At 36.1% G+C, this 26,767-nt stretch overlaps 1 protein-coding gene across 1 annotated transcript in view; it reads right to left on the bottom strand.

Annotated features, from left to right (window-relative positions):
* Positions 1-9,381: 9,381 nt before the first annotated feature.
* The window catches only part of LOC142976494 (lachesin-like), a 30,020-nt gene continuing 12,634 nt past the window's right edge, over positions 9,382-26,767 (bottom strand). Inside the window, exons 2-10 of the mRNA XM_076119897.1 lie at positions 22,314-22,417; positions 20,448-20,655; positions 19,628-19,783; positions 18,482-18,610; positions 11,227-11,364; positions 10,641-10,790; positions 10,407-10,475; positions 9,679-9,762; positions 9,382-9,513 (exon numbers count right to left, since the gene is read on the bottom strand). Of these exons, the coding sequence (XP_075976012.1) occupies positions 9,428-9,513; positions 9,679-9,762; positions 10,407-10,475; positions 10,641-10,790; positions 11,227-11,364; positions 18,482-18,610; positions 19,628-19,783; positions 20,448-20,655; positions 22,314-22,417 (1,124 nt within the window). The 3' untranslated portion in view covers positions 9,382-9,427. The remainder of the gene's footprint in view (positions 9,514-9,678; positions 9,763-10,406; positions 10,476-10,640; positions 10,791-11,226; positions 11,365-18,481; positions 18,611-19,627; positions 19,784-20,447; positions 20,656-22,313; positions 22,418-26,767) is intronic.

The following is a 26,767-nucleotide window of genomic DNA, read 5'->3' as shown; positions in this document are numbered from 1 at the left end:
TTGACTGAAGGAACGAGGGTATCTTCTACAGATTCGAATATATTATGGATAAGAAATCCCTGTGCTCAAGCCCTTTAATCATTGATTATTTAATCAGAACAGCTCGGGACAGAACAGTAACAATAAATGTCGTGTGACATGATAACAATGCGATAGACGGTTTATGAAACAGCCAGCGACTTGATAAATGGCCCAAGCTGGATCGAGGCGGACGCACCAATTTATGCATAGCCGTCATCGGCAGGATTACAATGCCTCACAGCAAAATGACGCCACGATACCAAGAACACATCGCTCTTCTTTATATAGATCAAGCTTTATTTTAAACGCATATATTTGGTACAGAGTAACTTTCAGGTAAATCAACGTAACAACATTCGCGTCAACAAACTTTTATGAAATATATTTGCGCTAGTTGACGGTAGTTTTCTAAAGTCAACTTCATTTTAATACAGGCACCGGAAAAGCATTATTTCCACATATTTTTCGCCAGATTTTTATTTTTTCCGGTTATGAAGTGGCGGGAGGGAGAACCTTTTGTATAAGGGGACCTCGGAGGTTCATAACTCGCAGTCAAAGCGTCAAATTAAAAAAAGATCTATAACTCGATGGGGCGGGAAAATGTTTTCCTTTTCCCACAGACCGGGATGTTCATGTAGCTCTTCTAAACATGCAACAATGTCAACCAAATTGGTTTATCTATCATTTCTCACTAACACGTAAATGTGGGTATATATGCTCAAATATATAAGTGATGTATTTCCTCAAGATCTATCGAAAATATGTGTAGTGAGAGGAAAATTCTAGTTAAGTGAATATTATACATGGAACTGACATGCTTCAGTACCCAAAGAAGGTCAAAGAAGGTGTGCACTATAGAATTAAAAAGGTTCAGCAAATATTATCATGGGTTGCTTTGAATGATATTGTATTTCGATATGACGTTGCAGAGCATTGAAAGTGATGTTTAAATAGGCTGCTAATCCCACCAATATTGAAATATCTGCGACAATATTCAGGCGGAGAGCTGTGATCCGCTTTTATTAAAACACCGTTTTATATGAGGAACGGTAGGAAAAAATATTGTCTCCAGTTTTTATGACACTGTTAACAATATATCCGACCTAGGTAGCGATTTCGAGTAAGTGTGATTTTATTTGGCGGCGGTAAAGTAGAAGGAAAATATATTTTTAGGCTTTTTATGAAATAATATTATCAACGATAAAATATCTAGTACTTTTATTGCTTATTCTTCTACATACTAGATTACAGTCTATCTAGAGGTAGCTAAATATCTACATTTAATTGATTACTGCCGGAACTTTTGCTTAAAAACGACAGGACTAATTGAATATGCCTCTAGTATTCATCTGTTGTATGCTTGATTTTAATGTGCTGTCAGGCAGGATTAGTTAAATTAAGTTGTTATAAACAATCCTGGTACATATTAACACTAATATCTATTTAAACACACGTACGAGTACGTACAATTGTATAATCGCATAACGTTTCCTGGCAAACATCACACAATATATTTTTCTGCACACGCAGAGGCACGTGCTCCCTCGATAATGCTAATTTATAGTGCTTAAACCCTTAAGCTTTTTAGTGGTTCTCTGTAATTGCTGCAACCTGCGGGCACCGTACAATATTAGGTGAATGCATAATTTTTCCGTAAAGACGGGAATGATTCCCTTTATGTTCCCACCTAACAAGTATTAATGGTCCCGGCCGCACTGCCTTTGCACAGATTCTGTCATTTGCGAGCAATTACGTCGCTCTCCTGTACTAAATTGTATAAAATATGATTAATAACGTTTTTATTAAGAGTACTCTCAGTTCTCTGGGTAAAAAATGTGCGCTGATCATTCTAAAATGAAATTGTGAGGGCACTTATCTTGCTACGTTGTGTTTGAATTTATTTGCTAGAATATTATATTACATTTGTTTCGTGAAGAACACTTACGTTGTCAATCGGGCTTGATAAGAACAATGATTGTATTCCGAACAATAACTGTACTCAGTAGACATAGATAAACTTTAAAATACATATTACACCGAAGTTGAATTCTATTGACATAAAAGGCAAGAAAGATATGTATCTTCGTTGGCAATTGTATTTATTTCAGTGTTTGTGAGCTAAGTAGATGCCTAGCATGCGACGTAGCACCGCTGCTCTTAGTTTGTGTCTAAGGTGATAAATAACAGTGGCCATTTTCAAGGTATTACACACGTTTTAGAACTGAACATTAATGTCTTGTGTCACGCGTTCCATTAATCGTTCCAGCATTGTTTATATTTAAGTGCAGCTTTGTATGCGACTATATCTTGGAATGTATCATTTTGTCTTTATTTATGTTATTGTAGGTAGTGTGTCTCGAAAGATTTTTTCATGAATAATCATAATGTGAGAAGATAGTCATGAGTCAAAGGTTTGTTACCAAGAGAAAATGAAGTTTTTTTAGAGATGGTTTTAATAGATATACCATGTAGGAAGCGTTTAAATATTTGGTAGAGCCATAATTACTACACTAACATTTTTAGAGACCACTTCTCATATTTTAAGTGTAATGCAATGCAATAGAATTGCAGGTATCCGAGCGTTATTTCGTGTTATATTTGCATACTTGACTCCGGGAATCGATTTTCACTCGCGTACCGTGTGGGGATCAGAATAAAGATTCTTACTGCGAAATTCGAATTTGTAACGGCTGCGAGTTTCGTCTTACCAAACCTCGTTGGTGCTGCGCTCGCTTAAGCCTGTAGGAAATGGTAAACGAAAAATAAAACCACGCTGACGCCGTCTTCGCGGGGTAGCCGAGTGGCTCGTGGCGGCCGCCGGCGAGTTGCCTCGAAAGCGGAGCTTCTCTACCAACTACCATCTTATTAACGATAATGTTGACTTGCTCGCTTTGTGCAACTCGGTTTACGCAAACTTGAGCTAATGTTTCACTGGTTTATCTTCATGATGTGATGTAACGCCGTTCAATTTTCCAACTGATTAATTGTTGTTTAAGTTTGCGTGTAAACTTAGTTCTAACTGTGACACAGAAGAACGAGTGCTTAGTGCAATAAGAACGTTTTTAAGAGATATTAGCTGATAGATTGTTGTGTCCTATATTGAAATTGCTAATGACCGCTACACTTTTATTTTTATCACCTGACGCTAATAGGAGTAACTATTTTGACGTAACATAATTTTAATAGCCATCATATATTTTTCAATGTTAGCAAAATATCTTAGTAGTAATTTGCATATTTACTTAACGTAGTTACTTGCATATATTAACTTGTTTTTCCTCAAGCTCTCACAGACGGTGGTGTTAAAATGTAAAAATAAATGAAATGCAACGTTATCATATTTATGTTTGAGTCGTTACAGAAAGCGCAACAGAGGGGAAGTTATTATTTTAATGGTGGACTGGGAAGTTTTAAAAATGTTGTAGTTGCTTCCGTCGTTAATGTGATGGACACAAAAACTATTTTTTCTGATAGAGGCGGAGGAAAACGTAATGCGTCGTTTCTTAAATTGTATCTGAGAATAAAAAGTATATTTGTGTTTTACTTTTTTCTTTACGTTTTAGACTAGAATCTTAATAACGTTAAAAATAATGTAATGTTTATTAATCAAAATGGTATAAAGAATATAAATAAAACAGTTTTGTTAAATATCTATATTTACTTGGAGAAATATATTTCTGATATTTTTTTTCCATATTCTTATACTACTATTTCTAATATAAAATTTGATGTATGGATTTGAATGGAGCAAAGGAATTTTATAAGAATCGTACCAAGTGGCGTTATTTGGTCTCTGCCAACCCCCATCTGAAAAAGGCGTGGTATCATGTATATTTTTATTGACTTGCATTGCACGTAATTTTCTGCATTTGTTGTCTTAACTATTGATCATTTTAGTCATCCAATGCTGTTACATTATAAAACGGGAAAAGCTAATTATAATAATATAAATATATGCTAAGAATAATAGTTGATAAATTGCGATATAATGTTGATCCAGTCACAGATCTTATTAATTTAGGATAGTACGAACAATGACAAATAATAGGATTAATCAAAATGTCAGCGCTCATCATCTTGTCAACCTTGAGCCGTGAAATGGAGCTTCAATTTATGTTCATTTGACTTGTTACGTTGTAAAGCCAAGGTACCTTGTATACAAATATTATAACACTATCAAAGTATTAGTGCGACCCTGATCAGACAAAACAAGACATTTTCAAGCCAGACGGGTCGATCATGTGGCGAAAATTGGCCAAATAGTTCGGCACGACGGCCCAGAGAAAGCAATGATATTATGATACAAGATGGAATTTGGTCCCTTTATGTTACGTGTTTATTAGTAGATATACTTGTAATCCAACGGCTCTGATAAGACTCGTAGAACAGAGCAGAGGCGAATAGATAAATGAATAGAGATTTGCTCTACAAACAAAGATTTATCTTGTTTGAAAATCGTGAAGTTCTCTAGAATCTACAAAGTGCATTCGGTCACTTAGCTTCAAGAGAACACAGATATTTATCTCTAGTAGAGTACTAGTCTCGTGATGTTATTACACTACACAAACAAGAACACTATCCAACTTGTGCCGTGTAGAGATGATCGGGGAAATAAATATTTTTATTGGCGTTACACCGCGTAACAGATATCACGACGCTGTCAAATATCGTCGAGCGCGATACAATAAACGCACCAATACGGCTCGACGACACAACCGACACAGATAAATCCTTGTAAACAAAATTGTAACTGTCATCGATATCGTACTTTATGATTGGAACGCTGAAGGCAACATGAAATTCAAATCGTACCAAATTGACCGCATACCCTTTTCAAACGTCGTATACTTATGTACAATAATCCTAAAACACACCCTAAATCCTTTCAAGCCGTTGGACAATGACTTTGACGGCGCGCTATTATTATATTTTATTTTCCCTCACGACTCCTTATTATTTTTATACTTGTCTTTATACGAGGATATCGGCAATAAAAACGAAATGTTTGTTGCTTGATTGAACCGCCGTGTGACGTGTTTTTTCATTTCATGTCTACTGGCCCGAAAATAGCTATGGTATCTTGATTGGTACTTGAAGTCACTACCGATCGAAAGTCGATACTAATACCTGTCTATGTTAAGGCGAAGTAGGTAGTCTTTATTCCTATCGTTAACCATGCTCCGTTTTCTACTTTGTCGTGAAAGTTTAAGCTTAAATTAAGTATGAACAGTTGACTACTTGGATTGCGCGCAGCGGTATCGTCGTACCGTAAAGTTGCGTCTACTTACCTCGATCGATCATTGCCATTAAGTATACTAGTATTGCATAAGTGACCATTTCCGTACTCCACTTGGAGAGCGCCCCGGGCATATTAAGTCATCGATCCCGTTTAATGTTCTAAAGTGACATTTACTGTTATCAAATTCCAATTAAGCGTTAAATGGAGCTATTATCCGGGTTTGTTTACAAAATATCGATGCGCTATTTTTGTTCATGTGAACTTACTGATTAATGGTAATATATAAATTTACTAATAGCTATATTAACTCAATATTGCAATGATAACTACTAGATTCCTATCTATGCGATTCAAAACTCCAAAGCTCTGTGGTCAGTGGATGAATATGTCAGTTACTTATACTGCGCCGACGGCGACTTTGTAAGAATGTTAATCAAGAACAATTTTATTTTAGTAAACACTATTTCAGTACTGAGTGGTGTTAAATAAAGTTTATTAAGCTCGCAGCTGATTATATAAGGCAGTATAACTTAAAAGGCCAAAAGTGGTTTTAAAGCCTTGGAAAATAACCGCTAAAGCTGTGGGTGGCGAGATATTTGCAGTTTCATACCGCCAATTTACAACGATGACCCGATAAGTAGGTACGATAAATTGATGGCTTATTTTATAATAATAAAGAGCGCAGTGTTGGCAAAATAAGCGCGGTTTATGGCTAATATAACGCAGACTGGAGCGAGAAACTTTGTTGCATTTTGCATAAAATCGATATACCATCATAGGGCGCTCGTAACAGTACGCCTCTGAATTGTTCATATCATTGAAACACTTTAGTTTCAAGTAGAGCTCGGATCGTATTATTAAACATTGTAAATGTTTTATCCATACTAATTTTATAAATACTAGTTCTGCCTGTCTGTCTGTGACGCATTTATAGCTAAACGGCTGACACTAAAGGCCACTTGTTTACAGGAAAGTGGCTTGCGCTAGTTAAAGAATTGTTTTAAGAATTTGCAATTTTTTAAATGTTATAATCTATTGAACCGTTAACTTACATATATTTAAACCAGGGCGGGAACTTTAAGCGGTTTGTGTTAGTTTATACTTTTAGACTTAATAATTTTCAATGAGGCAATTTCGTCTGCAAACAACCTCCAACTACCATTTGTTTTTTTAAACTATTTTTCAGAATGGCTTTTAAGTGGTTACATAATTTTTCTTGCTGTCCAAAAGTTTCTAGGCCCTTACGCAAATATTTTTTTTTGAAGTAGTAAAAACTATTGAAGGAATAAATCTAATAGAACGATTTATGACATACATAATTCTATGTCATTTTCGCAGTAGGTGACTAGTTAAATAACACCGTTGGTATCAAGTGCCTTAATTTGCATTATATCAGCGACTTCGGGGTACTACGCTAATGCGTGTGTGACACGCACTTCGCCATATTGTTCCGTTATGAATTGTGTTTCGTTCAATGTCATCTTCGTACTTCGTATTAACTAAACTCACATAAAAGACACGCAAATGTCACAACTCACACTCACAACTCAAAAAATAGTTCATAGTGGACGCACAATTCATTATGGAGCAGTTTTAATGAACGACTGACATGAGATGCTCGCTTTGCTTTAAACACTAGTAAAAAGACGTGTAAAAATCCGGGCGTGTGTTGACGCAAACGAGGCATGAGTTCATCCGTACGTCAGCCGGCTGAGTTTTGAATAGACGGTGCTCCGACGCTACCCACAATTTTAAAACTGGTAAAGCTATATTCACGCTCGTCAGTTCGCCATGACTCTTGGCAGTAAGTGCATTAAAGTGTCTGCACAGGCCACGGGGTGCCTAGTTGGCCAGGTGCTTCCGTGCCCATTATTTTATGCAAAATAAGCTCGACTGGGAGTCCTGTAATAATTCTGTAAACAATAGAGCTTTGTTGTTCGTCTACTTGTAACGTTTTGTTGTCGCGATAACAGTGTGATTATCACACGTGTTACTCTTGAGTTATAACTGTTCGCGTTGCTTCAGGGCTTGAGCGTTTATAATGTGATAAGGATGCGTCAAACGGTTAAGATTTCGATGATATATGGTATGGTAACACACGATTAATGTCACTTACAAATTAGAGACAATAGTCCTGTTAAGCGTTTAAATATTTAGGGAAGAATTGAAACAAAAAATAAAGAGCTCGTGTTTAAGAAATTTCATTTATTTTTAACTTTACATAAACAGCTAACTGCAACGATCGCTATACAAAGTTTTCAACGCGGAAACAGGCCATTTCCAAGATATGTAGACTTTATAATACATGAAGTATATTAAAGTTCAAATCTACGTTTGTATAAATAAAATTATTTGCTATAACTGACTATAACAACCTTGGAAATGGTGTAAATAAACAATGGTCTATATGTAGATGAATGTATCTATTAACGCAAGCTTCAGAAATATTACATAGCTATTTATTTATATTACAAAGCACGCCGTATTGTCTTTATTGCAGAAGTGACAAATTTATTTACAAAACGTTGGGTACAGTAGCACGATTCTCTACAGTTAGAACCATCGAGTATCGAGACTTTGACGTTTAAAATGTAGTGCCAATATAGTTACTACGACGCCCGCTAGAGGCGCTGAATCGAATGTCATACATTTTTTTTCGATAGCCAGCTGGTTGTCGGTAGTCGATAGTGGTAGAGAATTGCGGTACAGTAATAAAGGAACTTAATAACACACACAAGTTCAGCACAAAACTAATATGTACACTGTGCATTTAGTGTAGACTGTATAAATAAACCAATATGTAATGATCTGTTTCAATGATTAAGTAAGGGACATTTATTCAAGAAAATCATTGCTGGTTATAAAAAACAGACCCTGTATTGTACAAATAGTTGAATGAATTCCAAAGCTGATCTAGTTTATAAGATGCTAAAGGACATAATTTTATACACTCGGGAACTTATATAAACCAATTTTATAACATTAAGCAAATCCGTTGACATTTTGTTTATATTTTACAGTTATGTGTGTTTTCCAAAGGCATGTGAATCGTAAATAGTGGAAAGGAATTATGCCAAAGTGTGAAAATGTCACATACCACTACACTACACAAAATTCAGTTAACAAAAAATGGATCGGCCAGTTTTATTTCATAGGTATTGTACTAAATTTAGTGCACGAGTCGCTGTAAATATAGTACTCGTAAATATTTTACACTTCGACATAACTCCTGCTACTACAATAAAATATTTTTTATGGATTGATCTAAGGTACAACAATAATTTAAACATAATACTAATATTCTATTTGCTTAAAATAAATTGATTTAAAAGTGATATGTTTACTATAAATTCAAGAAGCTATTTCAATATAAAATCTTTTGAAATAATCTTTATAACATTGATATGATTCAGTAAAGGTACACTAGGGGACTCTATAATTGGACAAAGGTTTCTATATGCTACTTTGTACAGCAACAACAGGGATATGTACTCAACTCATTCCAACTTAACCGATGACCATTTAACTGACGCGTGAGTAATTGTCTAACAAGTGAGTGGTACGATAGTATCTTAATACTCGCTAGTAGATACGGGACACGGCACGTACGACCGTAGCGTGCTTGTCCTCGAAACGGACATTGTATTTAGCCGCACATAACTACAGGTAGAATAGAACATTCATTCGTCCTACATCTATTATTGTTTTTCATCAAAAGAGAACAAGCTGTATAAACTTTCTATACAATTCAAATAAAACATTTCATTTGCCAACAAATATGTGTGATACATTCTTACGGATCCTTATAAACTAAACATTTGTTATGCGATTAGATATGGCACATTTAACGTACAATCCTATCAGTCTTTTATTAATATCGAAAAATATTTACATTTCTATCAGATAGATACTACATTTTCATAAAAATACTTTTGCACAGAAAATAAATTAATTTATACACATAGTAATATGTTGAAAGTAACTGGAATTGTTCGATGTAGTTGTCGTGTTTGAAACATAGTGATACAATTGCAGTAATTATATCTCGTAACATTATGAGTTACGCAGCACCTATCCTAATGTTTATCACTGCTTTATCGTATCTCATTTAGCACAAATGTCTGATTGGCACTATGACGTAACGTGGATGTGGCTGATGATCGTATGTCAGCTGGCGATGATCAGACCCGCGAGGATGACGTATAAAACGCCTTGGCTGATGGTGGACCGGGAAGACTGGGTCGACTCGTAATCTGAACATGGAATAAATTCGTAAAAACAGTTAGTGGGGCTAGGTAAGTTTTGTAAAATTTATATTAAGTTTCTTGTCATAACTGCTTTCAAATTTTGTTAACGTTATTTTTGTGTCAATATATCGTATTATAAATAAATGTAGAACTAATGTATTGTTGACTTACCGACATCTTTCCATTCTTCCACTTCATAGTCGCCTATGACTCTGTTTTCGGCTGAGCTGTCCCGCCAACGATTTTTATGTTTACCTGACAGAAACAAGGTTCGTGTGATAGAAATGTCCCAGGAGCCAAAAACCATGCGGAAAATGATTGCGTCGTAAAATTTTCTTACATGCTGCTAAGGGGCTATGAAAGTAGGCTTTCAAGTGTGAACGAAACATATGACGCTATAAAGAGTATAAAAGAAAACCCAAATCTATAACAATAAGAAGGTACATTGGAAGTCAAAGCGCAAACAAAATCGCTTTTCCCACAATAATATTACTAACGACCCAATTGTACGGGAGCATTGGGCCGTGGCGGCAAAACCAATAAATACAAAATCCACCATCGACCCTTCCGTGTGCCACCGTGAGGTTGCGATGAATGTATAACTGCGCCTCGCGGTGACTCACACTCTACTTTATACTATTGATACACCTTGCGGCGGCTTAGGTGCCGGTACTGAAATTTCCAACCTCGAACCAATAGAGCTACCGACTGAATGGAGTGGTCATAAAAAATGTATCGGCAAATCCCCGAATTGATCAGTTCTGGAAGGATTTCATTTGAAACTTCGACCATCTGCTTGAACATTAATCATTTATCGTTATTTCGAGCCGCTAATTGAAATGGATAACCTTATATTTGACAGTTAATATGATGATTTTGTGTAGGACGCCAATATTTACCTTTTTTCCTCTGCGGAAATGTGGGCACGTAGTTATCCGTAGTACTTGTAGTAGAAGGCGCGGGAATTTCTGTAAAATAACATAACATAAGGAAATATTCTAGAAAACCTTCCTCATTCAGTAAAGTAGGAACATTTTTTTACTAGACATCTTGAACCAACATGTAATATTCAAATGAGTAAATTTTCGTCACATCGTAGATTACTTAGTATGGATAGGAATAATCTGGTGTACCGTCAAGCCGGATAAGCCCATCTGTCTCGCCGAGGGAGTTCTTGGCGACGCAGCGGTAAGATGAAAAATCTCTTGTCGACACTCTCCGTATAGTCAATTTCATTTTCCGACTATAACTGTCGTCGCTCAGTGACGTGATGTATTTACTTCCTGTAGGCGGATAAACGTAGGTATTAATAATTCAATTAACTGCTCATCCCGGAAAGCAGTCTTGATAAATTGTTAATTACGCAGTAAATCAATTTCGTCTGAATAAAATTTAAGGAACATTTCGACTTGATATTGAACTTGGAATTATATTAACATATTTTTCTGTGAAAAAACTTTGATATATTGTCTGTAATTCATTATGTTGCTCCATGACAGGTGAACTGATAGGGACCTTGTTCAGGTTTCAAGGTCGCAAGGGACTTAATTAACGATTAGACCGGCACCATACATCGCTGGAGTAATTTTTCAATGCCAGACATATTGTGCCAGATTATGAATAGAAAGAAAACATTTCATTGTGGTCATGTTCCATATAATCTGATATTTTGTGATCGTTTCGTGCATTGTCATCGTTTTCATTATGATATGAAATTACCTGATATGATCATGTCTCCGCGGTCTGTGGTCCAGTAGTTTATAGACGAGGGGTACGCCTCTGTGTGACATTCCAACGTCACGTCTTGTCCGATGTATGCAGCTTCTAGTTGGTTTGGTATGGACAGCATTGGCGGAACTGTATAAAAAAAGGTTTTGGAATCAAGACCTTATTCTGGGAAGGAACGCATATTTTGCTATTTGAATATATAAAGTAATATAATGTCTAACATCTTGATAGAATAATAAAGTAATTGGTTTACTCTATCTTTTTTTCAATCTGCTCACATTCTCTACGTTTTTGAAGTGCCATAAGCCTGAATTTGTCTGCTACATACATTTAATATTTCAGTACCATTTAAGAGGAGAATCCATTTAATAATACAAATGCGATTGAAGGAGGGTGGATTCAATGGAATTTGAAACAATTTTTAGAGTATTAAGAAGCGCTTCTTGAAAAAGATTTCAATGTATAAATTATTAGCGAATGACAAAAGGGATCCGTGTACAATAGGTAAACACAGCGTTGTGTGTGCCGCCGTTCGCTAATATTTAATTTGCATCTTGAAGTTATGTTTACGGTCTTTTTATGTTGAGAATGACAAAAAAATGTAAAGAGCTTATAAAAAGCGACCTATAGAGCTTTATGACTTTATTCAGAAACATTGATTGCCACACGAAAAACAGCTCGTGGCGGGAAACGTGAAATATCCCAAAAATAAGTGCATAAAGCGATGGTTTTACTCGATCGTTTCGAAACAGATTTGTTCATTTGTTATCCTCAAAGTGGGCAAAAATATACTTTCAATTGTAACATTTTCAATTATTCGATGCAAATCAATTCTTTATGTTCGATTTTTAATTTTCACTTGTTAACTGCTGCAAGCGCGAGTTTTGTAAAAAAAAGAACATCGACATGTTTCTGTTCACGAACATCTGAATGGGGCTAATAGTTTATTAAATTTTATTTTCCATATATTTTAGATTTTGAACTGATACAGTAGGTGTAAGATGATGAACGTGTTAACAAAAGATATTGTGAATTTAGGCATTTTATTGGTGAATTCTAACAATAGCCAAAAACTACGTACCACGCACGCACAGGCACGTAGTTAACGCACGCACAAGTAAGAATGAAAAATGTGCCTATTCATAGAAACTTTGTCTGTCTTTATATTTCTTACATAAATAATACAGCACGTAATTCATATCACACACATCTTGGCGACAAAATGGCGCCTTCCACACGTCACTATCAAAGTACTGGTGGTGCAGCATTATATTATCTGCGAAGAGTTATGAATGAATAAAGCACACACTGTGACGCGCATAAAGAATATCATTGTCATAAAGATTTGTCTCAGCACCACCTAAATGTAATGAAAACTGTCAGTGAATTCATAAGGAAGTCTCGTTGGTTAATCGAGTGAAAGTTACGTGAGCGTTTCACGTATCTCGTAAGAAATGAAGAGAACTGTGAACGCGCTGAGATAGGAATGTGAATTAGGGAAAGAAAAGCGTTTCATTGGGATCGGTGTTGAGCGGCGGCGCGGGCGACGCGTTAGAACAGATAGTATCGCCATTATCGCGTCCGCACCGTATTCACGTCAGCATAATGCTCTAATTGGGCGCAATTACGCCCGATCCGGCGGAAGGCGCCACCGTCAGGTAGAGGCGCTCGTGTCCTCGTAAATACTCGTTAACGACACCCACCCCGAAGAAAAATAATATTTCTAGACGCTGACTCCCGACTAAAGAAAACGACGACGTGGAAATGCTCACGTACTTACGAAAGGAAGAATTTGAGGCCAAGTTAACGGGCCGAGAGAAATGTGCGGGCATATTCTCTTCTATCTGACGAAGTGATGTCGTCAGTAAAAGCACAATATACATTCGTAATATGAACCAGTATCTCGGATTACCTACTAATAAAAACAATGCGAATCTGACTCGCTCGATGTAGGCGTGTTCGAGTTTGTTTGACTTTTTATTGCAAAAACACACGGCTAGTTGTTCTACGAGAGAAATATTTCAGTGCGAAACATTTAGGGCAAACACTTGCACTCAACAAACGTTTGTACTCAATTTAAAAATGCTTGAAATTAGTTTATAATTATACTTGTCAGTGATTTATTATTAAATCATTGTAAACATAGGATTCTTTAGGAAAATGTTGAGATATTTGATCACCTTCATTTGTCTTTAATGAAACACGTAATGTAATTAATGATAATCAACTACTCGGCTCCGACAGCACGTGAAATTAGAATCAAGTTAAAGATATATAAGTTAAGAGGTAGGTAAGTATATTTAAATAAGTCAGAGTTTATCTTATTTTGCAGCTTTGACATTAAGATAGAGGCTACAAATTGTATCTCAACCATTATACTAAATAGACAATTTGTGTAGGTGTTCGTCATGAAACATTTTATTATTCAACTTGTTTTCATACACTTCTTGTGTCGAAAGTGCCGAAATCGGTAGAACAGATTGTTATTTAATAAGTTTAGAAGTTTCAAACCTATGAAATCTAATTCAGCAATTTGTGCGCTGTGAATTTCATCCCGAATCAATAATTTGGACAAAGTTTATAGCGCTTACATTAATGAAAGCGTATTTATTATGGAATCAAATACGTCACTTAGTAGTTGTTTATAATATTCTGTTTTGATATAAATTGCATGACGAATTATCAAAACATGATTACATTACTAAAGCGGAACACGTGTACACAACGTACACAAATATACTAAATATATATCTCTCTTTCCATTTATAAAATTATTGGCTTGTATATATTTTAAATTATGAAAACATGTATTTTATATTTAAAATAATTGAGGCTTGTTTTTATGGTTGAAACAGTTATAAATTTTACAACGTTATGAATTCTACGAACGTGGAATTGGAATTGCCGCTATATAGTTGTTGTAAAACGGTAACGGAATGAGGTAACTGAATATTACGATTTAAGTTGGAACTGTTTCTGAATATTTTTAGATGAAGGTTGAGAATTTAAAGATGCGCGAATTGTCTTTGATTTTAAGCCTTGCATTGTCTTGGGTCGCATCCTTTACAGGTTTTTTGCTATCAAAAAATAGTGATTATAAAGTAATAATTACTGATACATTTTATTTTATGAGTGTACTGCATTTTACCCTACACATTACTACTACAACGTACTGACTCAAGTTTTGTCTCGATAAATGAAGCACTATAGTCATACGCATAAGTAGCACAATCCACCAGACGGCTACACAGGTTTGTATAAAACGACAAATAATATGTTAATTAGTAAATGAGACATTTAAATCCAAATTATATAAATAGTTTCGTCAAATGTTGATAAAGTAGCACAAATAGATCGGTCAGTGGCTGTCCATTACTGGGTATGTTAGTAGGCGTAGACCTCAGACCTTTTGTCAAGTAGGATATCTATATAAAGTCGGTCTAACCCCACAAACCCACCTCACTCAACGGTCACGATTCAAACCTGATTTTTTCCTGTAAGATGTATATAGTAATAAGTATAGAGCTTTTTAAATTGTTTGCTTAGTGTTAGTACACTGATATATCTGGATAATGTAAATAGAGTTTAATTAGCGTAGAGTAATTAGGAGAACTAGGAAACTAAATGAAACGGAGATAAGTGAACCATAAACATTATTATCGCGCATAATATTTTATTGCTAACCTAGAGAGGTTAACCTAAATCTCATCTAGGTAGAGACCTAGTTAGGGTTTAAGATAGGAAAGTCACAAACACATAAGTTGAATTCAAACCCACACATAAGACAGTAAGGCTTTTAAAACAATAAAAAATATACATATATTTTTTAAATTCGAAAGCCATATAATTAAATTGTATGTCGTAAGTGTTATTTATAGTGCATAAAGATCGTGAATAAGTAAGAATAAAGTTGCATGAAAGTTTGTTATATCTCTGCAGACAGGCCCGTACTGTGCAGTTGGCCAAGATATACCGAGCGGTGGAAAATTAATGCCTTTCTTACTGGACAATTCACAAAATTCCCTCTCTCCTCCCAATTTAAATTTTAACCCGTTATTATCCTTGGTAGTGCAGGTTTAAGTTTATACTGAGTTTATATGGGAGGCGTCCATAGCCAGTTGCGCTCACCGGTCGGTAAACGATCTGTGGGTTAAGCAACTATTGGCGCGGTCATTCTATAGATGGGTGACCGCATAGTGGTAATTGAGCTGTGTGTCTCCGTGCTTCGGAGGGCACGTAAAAAGTCGGTCCCGGTTGTTATCCATTAAAATAACAGTCGTTAAGCCATGTCAAAGGCCACTCGGGCGGCTTGAACAACATTGACACCAGGTTGACCACTAACCATACGATAGATAGAGATAGATAGACTGGACCATTCAGAAAATTCCCTCTCTCCTCCCAATTAAATTTTAACCCGTTCTTATCCTTAGTAGTGCAGTTTTAAGTTTATACTTTACTCCCGCGTGGGAAGGTCTTCCTCGATATTATGGCATCTTCTTTCTATCTTTATTACTCAGGTTATAAGATGAAATAATTCTTGATGAAAGATTTTTCTACAAAATCCTACGTGATTTAATAAAATAATTAGTAAGTGCTTTTTATAAAGCTTTAGTGCGAAAACGTTTATACCATAAAAAAGGGATCTTAGGGCCAGAATAAAGGGTCAGTAAATTTACCAACTATTAAAATTCCATCTAATTGATATTTAGAAGATGTAAAACCTGGTCTAAATGCTCAGAGGTAATCATACAGACAAAACAAAATATATTATTTCTCAAAATTGACGGCTTCCATGGCGTCGTCGCTAGGCCACTACCAGTGTCAACACACTGTAAGATGCCGTGGGTTCGATTTTCACACGGAACAACTATTGCTGCGATCCACAAGTAGTTGCTTCAGGTCTGGATGCACTTTGTATCCGTGATTTATATGTTTGTAAAAGTCCCCGCGACACAACATAATACCTAGGGCGGGAGTAGTCTTTAAAAAATAAAGTTCATTATCTGTACTTAGTTCAGGTAAATGCTTAGGCAGGTGCTTGTGTGGTATATCGTTTACATACTAAAGATCAACATTGCATAAAAAGTTGGTAAGTCTTTATTAGACTTACGTATTTTATTTTATAGCTTTACTCAACCCAATATAATAAAAGTTTTGTGTGAAGAACGACTAAAGAACGCTAAGTAAAGAAGATTTTTCTACACGTAAAGTTTCAGCCACGTGTGTTTAATATTATATTATGTTTGTATTGAAAAAAATATTAAGTGAGCTTGAATAAAATCAGTAATTAGAATAAACTGTTGAATCAAAATGGTTTGGTAACACCTTTTTACGTACATTACATTAAAAATATAATTATAGCTGAATTTTAAGCATGTTTGTTATATTTTCAACCAGTAATAAATGGACACACTTAGTTGATTATTGACTTATGTAAATATGAAGACAATTGCTAGGATAAAACCTGCAAATTGTTTGATTTACCAACCATCTAGTCTGCTTTTTAATATAAAAATATAATGATATTTAATTATTTGGCCTACCCATATGCGAAAAAAGATGTGTTTTGATGAATAAATTATCATAGTGCTGAGCAACTAGAATTAATTACATCTTTAGGCGATTAATAATATTGCGCAATATGGCTTTTACAAATTGGCAATATTATTGATTGCTTTGAGTTTATATTGCACAATATTAATGACTAGAGACCTTGTAATATAAGCATTGTGTTGTCATCAAAACAAAAGACAAGATAGTCACAACTACGTACTCCGAACTTGTAAGAACGTTTAACATAAATAAAATAGATACGATCGATACAAGTGGACACAGTGAATTATCCACAAACAGGTCAGAATAGCTCTATTAGTAGATTGTATTAACGTAGACTACTTTACATCATTTATTTGTTTCCTTTTATTTCAAGTATTGGTAATTTTCAAGGTTATATTGTCTTCTACCCGTTTGAGGTATTACACGTGTATGGATTTCTAATAAATTAAGTATTTACCATATATTGTAATTAATATACGATGAATATAGGCTGTAGTAGTTTGCACCATATGCAACTGACGAACGAATGCTCTAAGCGTGTGTACAACGAAATGTCAAGAGATTTGCGAATGACTCGTAAAAGCCAAAACCCGTTTCAGTATTTTTTCGACGCAAAATGTTGCAAATTAGTTAAATCCCAGGGGCCCCTGACACTTCTGACTGACATTCTCTTGACTAACGACACCGAAGTTTGCCTTACCAAGCTTTTTCTATACAAATTATTGAAGTTGACAAGGTTATTTTACTTAGCAATGTGTTTACAAACCAAGTCATGCTTTCACCTAACAGCAAAATTTTTAATAGCAAGTGTATTTGCTCTTCACCGTGTTATGGACTGTTCGCCGACAGACTACTAACTTGGTAACTAAAGTTTGATCACTTGTACGTCAGAGTTTCTGGGAACTGGTTGTAAGACAATCACGTTTGCGTGACAACACGGATAGCTTAACGTAGTGCAGAAGACATGGAGGTATCTCGATACGCAAACATCGGTCACGCTCGTAGCGCTGTTCAACTAAGCAAACCTTATTGATTAGTGTAATAATCATTTGGCTCCGAGCCCCTCATTAGGTGTGGATAACTATAGTGACCGTAGTTAAGTTGCTACGCCGTAGATCTGTCTACGCTGCTACGCCAAATGTAGAACCGAAAAAAGGTTACCTTATTTGATAATAGAACAAATGTTTGACTATTAATTGAACCAAGACGTTGAACTCGCAGAAATTGACAAAATGCGTGATCGCCTTGAATCTCTTGTCGCATCATATAAATCAGCTTAAATACTAGGTCGTTACTTTTTCGTTTATAAAAGAAAAACGTTAGATTTGTCAAATTAGTCCACTTTTTGCGGTTGGCGTTGGCAACTTTGTTTTCATCACTAATGTGGTTTTTTGTATCGTGCTTGCCAACGACGGCAACGTCGACGGTGGGAAAAATAAACTCTTTTCTTGTTTATAGTTCGTTGTGTTTTCTAATTATTTCCCTTCTACACTATGAGTCTAATTTTGTTTAAAAATCTGCTAAAATCTTTTATAATTCATCTACGGTTAAATGAAACTTCAACATCTATGTATATTTAAAAAATACATATTGAAATACCGTCCTATTAAAATCTAATATGTAATGTAATAATACAACTAGAAAAAAAATCACTACAAAATAGTGATGATACGCCAGTGACGTAACTTACATTGCACCATAAGCACGACCCGCTTGCTGATCGATGGTGGCACACCGTTCGAGGCGATGCACAAGTAAGCGCCCATGTGCAGCCTCGATACTTTCGATATTGTTAAGTTTTCGCCGTCTACCACGTTCACTGCAAACAAACAATATTCTTGTACTTGTCACTCTCTGATAGATATTGATCATTCTAACGCTCAAAGTTCTGAATAGATGCGATTTATTGTAAACTTTTGCCTTACAATATTGTTCAGAGTTAAATCTCATACGTATATTTTATCTTCGAATACTCGGTAGAGGGGAAGTTGAATAATGTTTTGTTTTATTAAAATTTGTGTAATCGTAAATAATGCAACATTCGCGTTGAATAAAGTATGGAACTAGTGATCTATCCAATGAACCACTCCTTTACAAAACCACTACTCGAACAAATATAGATTAACAAAGAATAGAACTAAATTGTAAGTAAACACACCACTTGATACAGGTTTAAATGAGTGTTAAATAGACTGTGCTCTATCCCTTTGCGCATAATTATAATGATCCTCCACTTAATATAAGCACACCACTTAAGTACTATTCAATGTACATATTACACCACAACAGACAATCAATTTTCCCCGTATCGTTAATTAAAATAAGCTCATTAGTTAAATGTGCATAATTACATAGTACACAACATATAAAATAACTTTTATGAAATTATTTGAAGCAATTTGTCATGTTTAAAATAATGACGTTGTTAAAATAATTCGAAAAAGATTGCAATTTTCGAACGTGTAATGTCCGTTTGTGATTGTCCGATATACTCGAGTGGTATCCCAGTGGGTTCATTCCAGTCCATTTCTCGCTTCAGAGATTTCTTTCTTTCATCTGTTTTGTTCCGTTGAGAGAGCGTCAACATAATGAGTGTCCGGGAACTAATGTTTTGACCGGATATTTATAAGAGTACCTAAATCCTTTGTTAACGGGAGTGCCGGCTGTTCTTTCTGTTTCCATTTAAAAGAACATAATAGACTTTTAACTTGCTACAAACAGAAAAAAACAAATGTTTCCAGGAAGATTATTTCTCCATTAAAGATACAATTTAGCTTGAAATTGTTAGAAAAGCTTTTTAATTTGTAATGAATAAAGAAAATGATTATGTACGCACCAGATTCGCCGTTACAGTTGAATTCTTGTCCGTCTTCTCGTCGCCACATGACATAGGGTTCGGGGTAGCCGGTGGCGCGGCACACCATCGTGACGTTTGTGCCTTCACGCACCACCATGTCCGTTGACGTCATGTTGTCGATGATCACAGGTGGGACTGGAGACAAATATTCAAGTTACCAACCAATATAGTTAAAAGTTGACTGAATGATATCGAGTATCACAGATGTTCGGAATAGTAATCTATTCTGTTTAATGTTAGCGCGTGTCAAGTTTATCAAATTATAGACACTATCTTGCTTGGGGCCTTGGAAGTCATAGCATTGTTGCTCAAAGCGTACGAATGAGTTGTCGGAGGTAATCAGAGAGTAGTACGCCTGCTCTCTTGATCAACTCCTGGGGGAAATAATCTTGATAAATCAAGGAAATGATGTCTAAATTGTGTTAGCAACAATCTTGCTCAGTTATTTGCTTCTAGAGTGTATTACGGAAACATTAATCGATTTTGAGGGTAATAATTTTTATTATATAAAAGGGTAAGGCAACCCCTTACCTGCTCTATATGACCGGGTCGCCGTAACGTAACCACAGCAATGTTGTATGAATTTGTGACTTTATTGCTTCGCCTGAACTTGGGAAAGCTCTACACTCAGGTATTTACCCCGTAGATTTAATGTTTACGTTAGGGATATTTAGCTAGATTAGATAAATTCATTTACAACATATTGACATTTTGAGTGTTTGTAACGATTTATGTTAATTTTAACATTTATTATATTGATAATAATATCAGATGAAAGAGTAAGTTGAATGGTGCTTACCCACGACTTGCAGGTATCCTTTCCTTGAGCGCATAGGATCCGTGTTCACCTGACACATGTACCATCCACGGTCTACTTCTTGCACATTCTTGATGTGAAGGTACCACGACCGGTGGTCATTGTACGACAAACTGATGCGAGGGTTCTGAGTTATGATGTTATGATGGATACTCAAAATTGTCTGTGTGTCCACTCGCACCCACGCTACCTGTTAAAAAAAAAAATTTCTTAATACTTATTTCAATGATACCACGAATTCCTATTTCAAATCTCTTGCACAGATTTCAAAACCGTTCTAAAGCTGTGAATCTTTTCCTTGTAATATAAGCATATAAAGCATTAGAAAGATACACGGATGAACGGGCAGAGAATGTAAAAGTGCGGCAAATGGAAGAGTTTCACTTTGAACATTTCAAAGAATTTATGGTTTTCATTGAAATGTTGGCTAAATGTTCTGTTAAATCTGTTAAGTAAAAAGTTCTCTAAATTTTTGTATGCTCGAAATAGTAAGTCAGACGTAAATATAACCAGCTTTATTTTGCTCGACGTTAAAAATTCAAAAAGTGACATAATTTTAGTAACACGGAAATCATTTTTATGGATATTACCGTGTTGAAGGATGAGCTAGTCGCACCTCGTCCAAAATAAATCTGAGAGTACTACACGGCACTCCAATTTTGCTAACTAGCCGTCCTGCATGATTAATAACTGGCGAATCGTGCATTCTGAGCAAAGTGATATTAAGTTGGCTTGTTAAAACTTTAGCCCGAGCACCGCACGAATAGAGCTGTATGAAGTTTCTGGCGCAACGTATCCGCTCATAGAATTACACAGCGGTCGTTCATCATGGCGTTTGACGCCATCGTCGCTGATTCTAGGTTACCGGTGTTTGCTTTCTTAATTGCCAATCTATGGCTTACAAACTTTATTTTATAGATCGAGAACACGTTTATTCGTGTTCGCAGTTGTAAGCACGGCAGGTGTCGACGACGTGTAACAAGGTAATCTATTCTGATAATATTAGTTCCAAGGTTCTAGGTGCGTTAGTTACAAATTAATTATCTTTGGACGTCTCCGTATTCTCCGATATCAATGTGTCAAATTGACCAGTCGGCTCCTGGCTAGCATTGATATATCTAATATGAAGCATATGTGTATCTGTGATAGAGATGATTTAATATGGGTGTGTTATTCGAATTCAGTTATGGTTTTATTACTCGTAATCGTAAACGTGTATAATAACAAATAATTTATTTTTATTGAATACGCGAGCATGGTTGTTGACCGACTCAGACGCTCTAGATTCCCAGAGTATTCATACAGCTGTCAAATTGCTTTATAAATCTATAATAGAGCCGCAATAGTATGACGTCATGGCACTACGCAGGCTGTATATCTATTTGAACTTACGCCAACAAGATGCCTAGCGCTTGTATCTATGTAGCTTGCTTCAACGTTGCGGTTTACTTCACCTAGATTAGATCATGATAACTAATTACCACGATTAATAATTGATCGTTCTGACATATGATCTCATGTATCATCTTATATTTTATTACTTAGTAACCTAAGATCCTTTTTACTACCTACTTGAGAATCCCTAAGTTTATCAAAACCGTTTACGACTCACACGTTGTACATGGAATGACATACTCAGCACTTATCACTTGAAAATCTTCACTTAGAATTTTGTTTTTAAATAACCAGTTTTACCGAGGGGTATCCTGTTATAACCCAATTGGGATATGGAGGTTCGATAGGCAGTCGCTTCATGTAAAACATTGGTGTTCTATAGCCTACTTTAACATAGTTGTCAAAAAGGCTAGGCTGATGATGCTCGTTATTACTACTATGTGATATATTTACCTTGTAACCTCGCAAGTCTTCTACGACGCAAGCAAGTAGCGCGTCGCGGCCCACTGTCACTGTCACGTTTGGAACTGGCTCCACAAAACGAGGGAACAGTGATTCTGAAACAAAATACACTTTGATCAAATATTTATAAATAAATAAATTTAACCCGTTAGTGGCCCACTGCTGGGCAAGGGTTCCCGGAATGAGGGGGGGGGGGGGTTAGGCCTTAAGTCCACCACGCTGGCCAAGTGCGGATTAGGGACTTTGCATACATCATGCATACTTTTTTAGAATATTTTTAAAACATTTTGGGAGGTATAGAGAAGAACTTTATAGCCGTAGTTTTTATGAGAGACTCAGAGCAATTCTAGTCAGAATATTTTTGTCACAGTTAGTGCTATTAAGCAAGGGTCGGCTCAGCACTCTCGCGTCCACAAAATATTTATATACACTAACAGTACTATCACCGCAGTGCCGACTGGTATACTATTTACAAAAATATTTTTTTTGTAAAATTGAAGGCGAAGTGGATTGTAGCTATGACAAACGATGAACACGAGTATGTTTTATCGATATACCAATAATAAAAGACCTATTTAGCATTGCAGTGCACCTGAAAATTGCTTTGAATTTTACACTCAATCATAAAATATTATAGTTTGGTGCATGGCAAATATTTTGAACTAAATAGTAGTAATTAATTTAGTTGTAACATAAACCCGACGTACGCATCAATAAACAACGTCTTTGACTACATTCTCACTTGGCAGGGGCTTACACTCAAAGCTTGTACACTTAAATTAATCAATCACAACGTGGAACAATAAAGGGTCGCTCATGAATACATACAATAAGATTTAGGTAGATGTAAGTACTAAGGCGATCCATCAAAGCACAAAATATTATGACTCCCATTCAGTAATATCAGCCAGGACCCTATTGATTCCATCTCTCTATAATTCTCGCTTACAAGAAAATACACAAGAAGCACGAAACACGGCTTAAGCAATTCAATTGCCGTAGATTTAGACAGCGAACAAGTTTATTCCTAGTACTTGTAAATTGTATGTCCAATAGGAATGGCCGGAACTTGTAATCTTATTTACATGACAGCTAGGTACAACGGACCGAGAGCCGTGCGCGGCGGCTTGTAAACCACAAGTAGCCCATTTGGTTATCTGTGAAGTGTACCAAATGGCGGTTAGAGCTGGTCAGCTTGCGGAATGTGGTCACACCCTTATAATATAACTATTTATTGCTTCTAAATTACGTAATTATCAAAATATATTGGGCGTGAAGCTAATAAAGTGCGAACAATAATATGGTCATGTTACATATTATTGTATTAATAATTGGTTTAAGATATTATTACAAAGTTATCATAGTGAGATCAAATAATCAAACGGCTTTTGAAGATGACTAGGTAACTGATAGAGTGAATCGCATCATAAGGGTTCTGTTTTTACATTTTCGGAAGCAGCTCGTATAACATGAATAAAACATGTCGATAAACTTGAATAATGTCCGACACTTTGAAAGTGCGAAGACTTACGTGTGTAAGACGTCAATACTAACGCGATTCATGTCGATATGAGCGATGCCTCAATGCTGCAACAATCTATTTAGGCTAAACAACCTGAGACACGGAAAAATATCCGCGAATGATTGATGAGTGAGAACGCGAATAGAACAAATCCATCCCGCGCCCATCAATCTTAGCGGTACAGCGGTGCGGGCCTTCTGTGCAAGCGACGTCGCCGTCTCTAATGAAAGAAGAGCTTACCGAGCACGTATAAACAATCGGAAAATGTTGTTTCTAATATCCCCACAAGATAGATGGCCCGTGAAATGTGCTCTTAGTCCCGGATCAAGTCTTTTTTAATGGAAAAATGATTGTTGCTTTGTATTTTCTGCAGCTTGGGAATTTCACAGCGTTGTGTGTGCAATTTCAGGCGGTTAACTCTCTAATGTCACATTGTCGAAAACTGTGACACAATAGCGAGACAAACGACGAAACTCGCTTGTTGCGTCGTAGTCTTGTGCGATACGTGACCTCAGAGAATTGTACCCAGACCTTTGTGTAATACACTTTCATTACTTGCGAGTAAAAACAGGTAGTTGCGTTAATTTTTATGCGAGAGTGTCTTGTTTCTACCGTGCAGACTTGGTAAATAAATATGAACAAATTAAGTGATTAGGTAGTTGAGGACAAAAATATTTGGATGCTAAATGAGAAATACTGTTAATTACTTTTCTTACAAATTTTATATTTAGTTACATCTATGACACCACTATATTAAAACATATAGATACCTACTTCTGTGACCTTTTATTCAAGAAGACTAGCAAGACAACGCCTACCTTCTACGCTATTTTTACTTAACGAAGTGAATCTAAGTATCCTACGAATAAATATGGTATTGAGTACAAATTGAACTCATTTTGCAAAGTAGTAACGACATTGCTTCGGTTTCAAGTAATATCGTCACGTGATTACAAATCGCTCGTAATAGGCAACCTCCATAACTTAAGAGCCCTCAAAGTCGGTTAAGTCCCACTGTAAAGGGTTTAATTACTTTAATAAGCGCTAATACAGTGTAACGCGTTAATAATGTAGTCGGTGTTGATGAGACAACGAGATTACCCGGCCACTTGAAATATGATTACGGGCGGGCCGCTCATCAGGCCGTAAGTGTTTACGGATGCACGTGACGGGTCGCGCCGCCCCCGAGCCGCCTCGTCCACTGCTCGCGTATTTACCTAATTGGCACAGTACGTTGTGACAAAAGTCCGTGTTGGGCACCCCGGCAAATTAGATTCTCTGCCCACCCGCGCCGCCCGCCGATGCCCGGGACGCTCGCCACCGCTGCCGCTCGCTTTACTTACCTCTTTCACCCTAAATTGACTTTCCTCTAATTGAAATACGCGTCAAAGACCCATTCTGCGATTAATCTTTTTTGTTTGTTTTTATTAGTTACTGTGGAAATCTATTAACCCACTACGCCACCTCAATACCAATTATGACCGTAAAGGGTCTTTTCATTGTTAAAATGTTTAGGTTGGCGAGTAGTCGAGAACTCACTTAATTTCATATTAGATAGCTATATTACATGAAATTTCCTTTGTGCTATTGGAAAATGAAAAAGTTTTTCGAAGTCAAAGTTAGAGTAAACAAAATAATAAAACATAAGATGGTTGGTATTGGCGAATAAAAATAAAATAAATAGTATTTCATATTAAAATAAAATGATGTTGGAAATGTTAAAGGTAGACTGGATGAAAGTTATACCTACTTGTCTGTTGAAATAAACGCAGGGGAAAATATGATGTGATTTAAAAATTGAATTATCCATTTTCGATACGGGAATTGGTGCCCATCTAAAAATAAAACGGATTGTAGCAAATTCGAGTTGCCGAGTCTCACGGCGGCTTCGGTGTGGCTGTGGGTATTCATGAGTATCGATTTTATGCAAAATGCAACAAGATTCACTTGAACATGTCGGCTATACGATACGCATTATGTGAGGAACCGATCTATTGGACAATTACATTGGCAGAGGTACGGACGCTTGTAAATGGGTGCGTACGATGTCGGTGGCTGGTCGAACGGGCGCCTGTCCGGGATATTAAGAGAATTCAAGTCGTGAATGTAATGTATGTATACGGCACACAATTAGCGGTCACATCTTGGAGGCGCGAGCGCTTCGCAAAGCCCTTCGTATTAAGAGCTGGATAAAGCCAATTTAGCCGGGGATTCGATTCCTCTGCCTGTTTATTATCAGTCGCGCCTAATTTCAGTTCCCGGGCCCTATTGTGTAAACTGAATGAACAAACAACTAATACAAATTTCGGTTAGTTAACTAATTTGAAGTTTGTGGATAGATCACGACACTAGCTAGAATAAGACGCAAAGTGCTTGTTTGAGTTCATTTGAAGACAGTTGCGTGGATCATTCGTTTTAATGGTTCATCCGTCTATTGATGTTTTTTTTACTTTTTGAGCTAATATTTGTTGTGGTTATGGGTATCTAACATCGGCCCCTGTAAAAAAGCTGAATTGATAATCAAAAAAGTTTTATTAGTACCAAGTTATAAAGTTTTTTTATACATTTCAATATTGTAGTATTTACAACTTATTTAATTACCACTAGAGTAGTTATTTTAAATCATCTTAAGAACATAAAGCTTCTTAAAATTTGAGCACAAATACTAATCTTAACCCTATCACCTCTTGTATCGCGTTAAACCATTATAATATAATTGTTTACATTATCACGTGCGATGGCTATTAGCACAGGTGCTTAAGCGTAATCACTTCAATGCCAGTTGCGGCACTACGTTACGTCTTGTTAACTGCACCTAATGTGACTTATATGACACTTGTTGTTATATTAATATATTCAATGGAGTTTGTATTAAAGTATACGTATTATTTATCTGTAGCGTGAGTCTGTACAGTCGTTACTT

Source organism: Anticarsia gemmatalis, chromosome 11 (genome assembly GCF_050436995.1).
Source record: "Anticarsia gemmatalis isolate Benzon Research Colony breed Stoneville strain chromosome 11, ilAntGemm2 primary, whole genome shotgun sequence".
Classification (NCBI taxonomy): Eukaryota; Metazoa; Arthropoda; class Insecta; order Lepidoptera; family Erebidae; genus Anticarsia; species Anticarsia gemmatalis.
The sequence above is the reverse complement of the archived record's forward strand: the minus strand, read 5'-3'. Positions and strand labels throughout refer to the sequence as shown.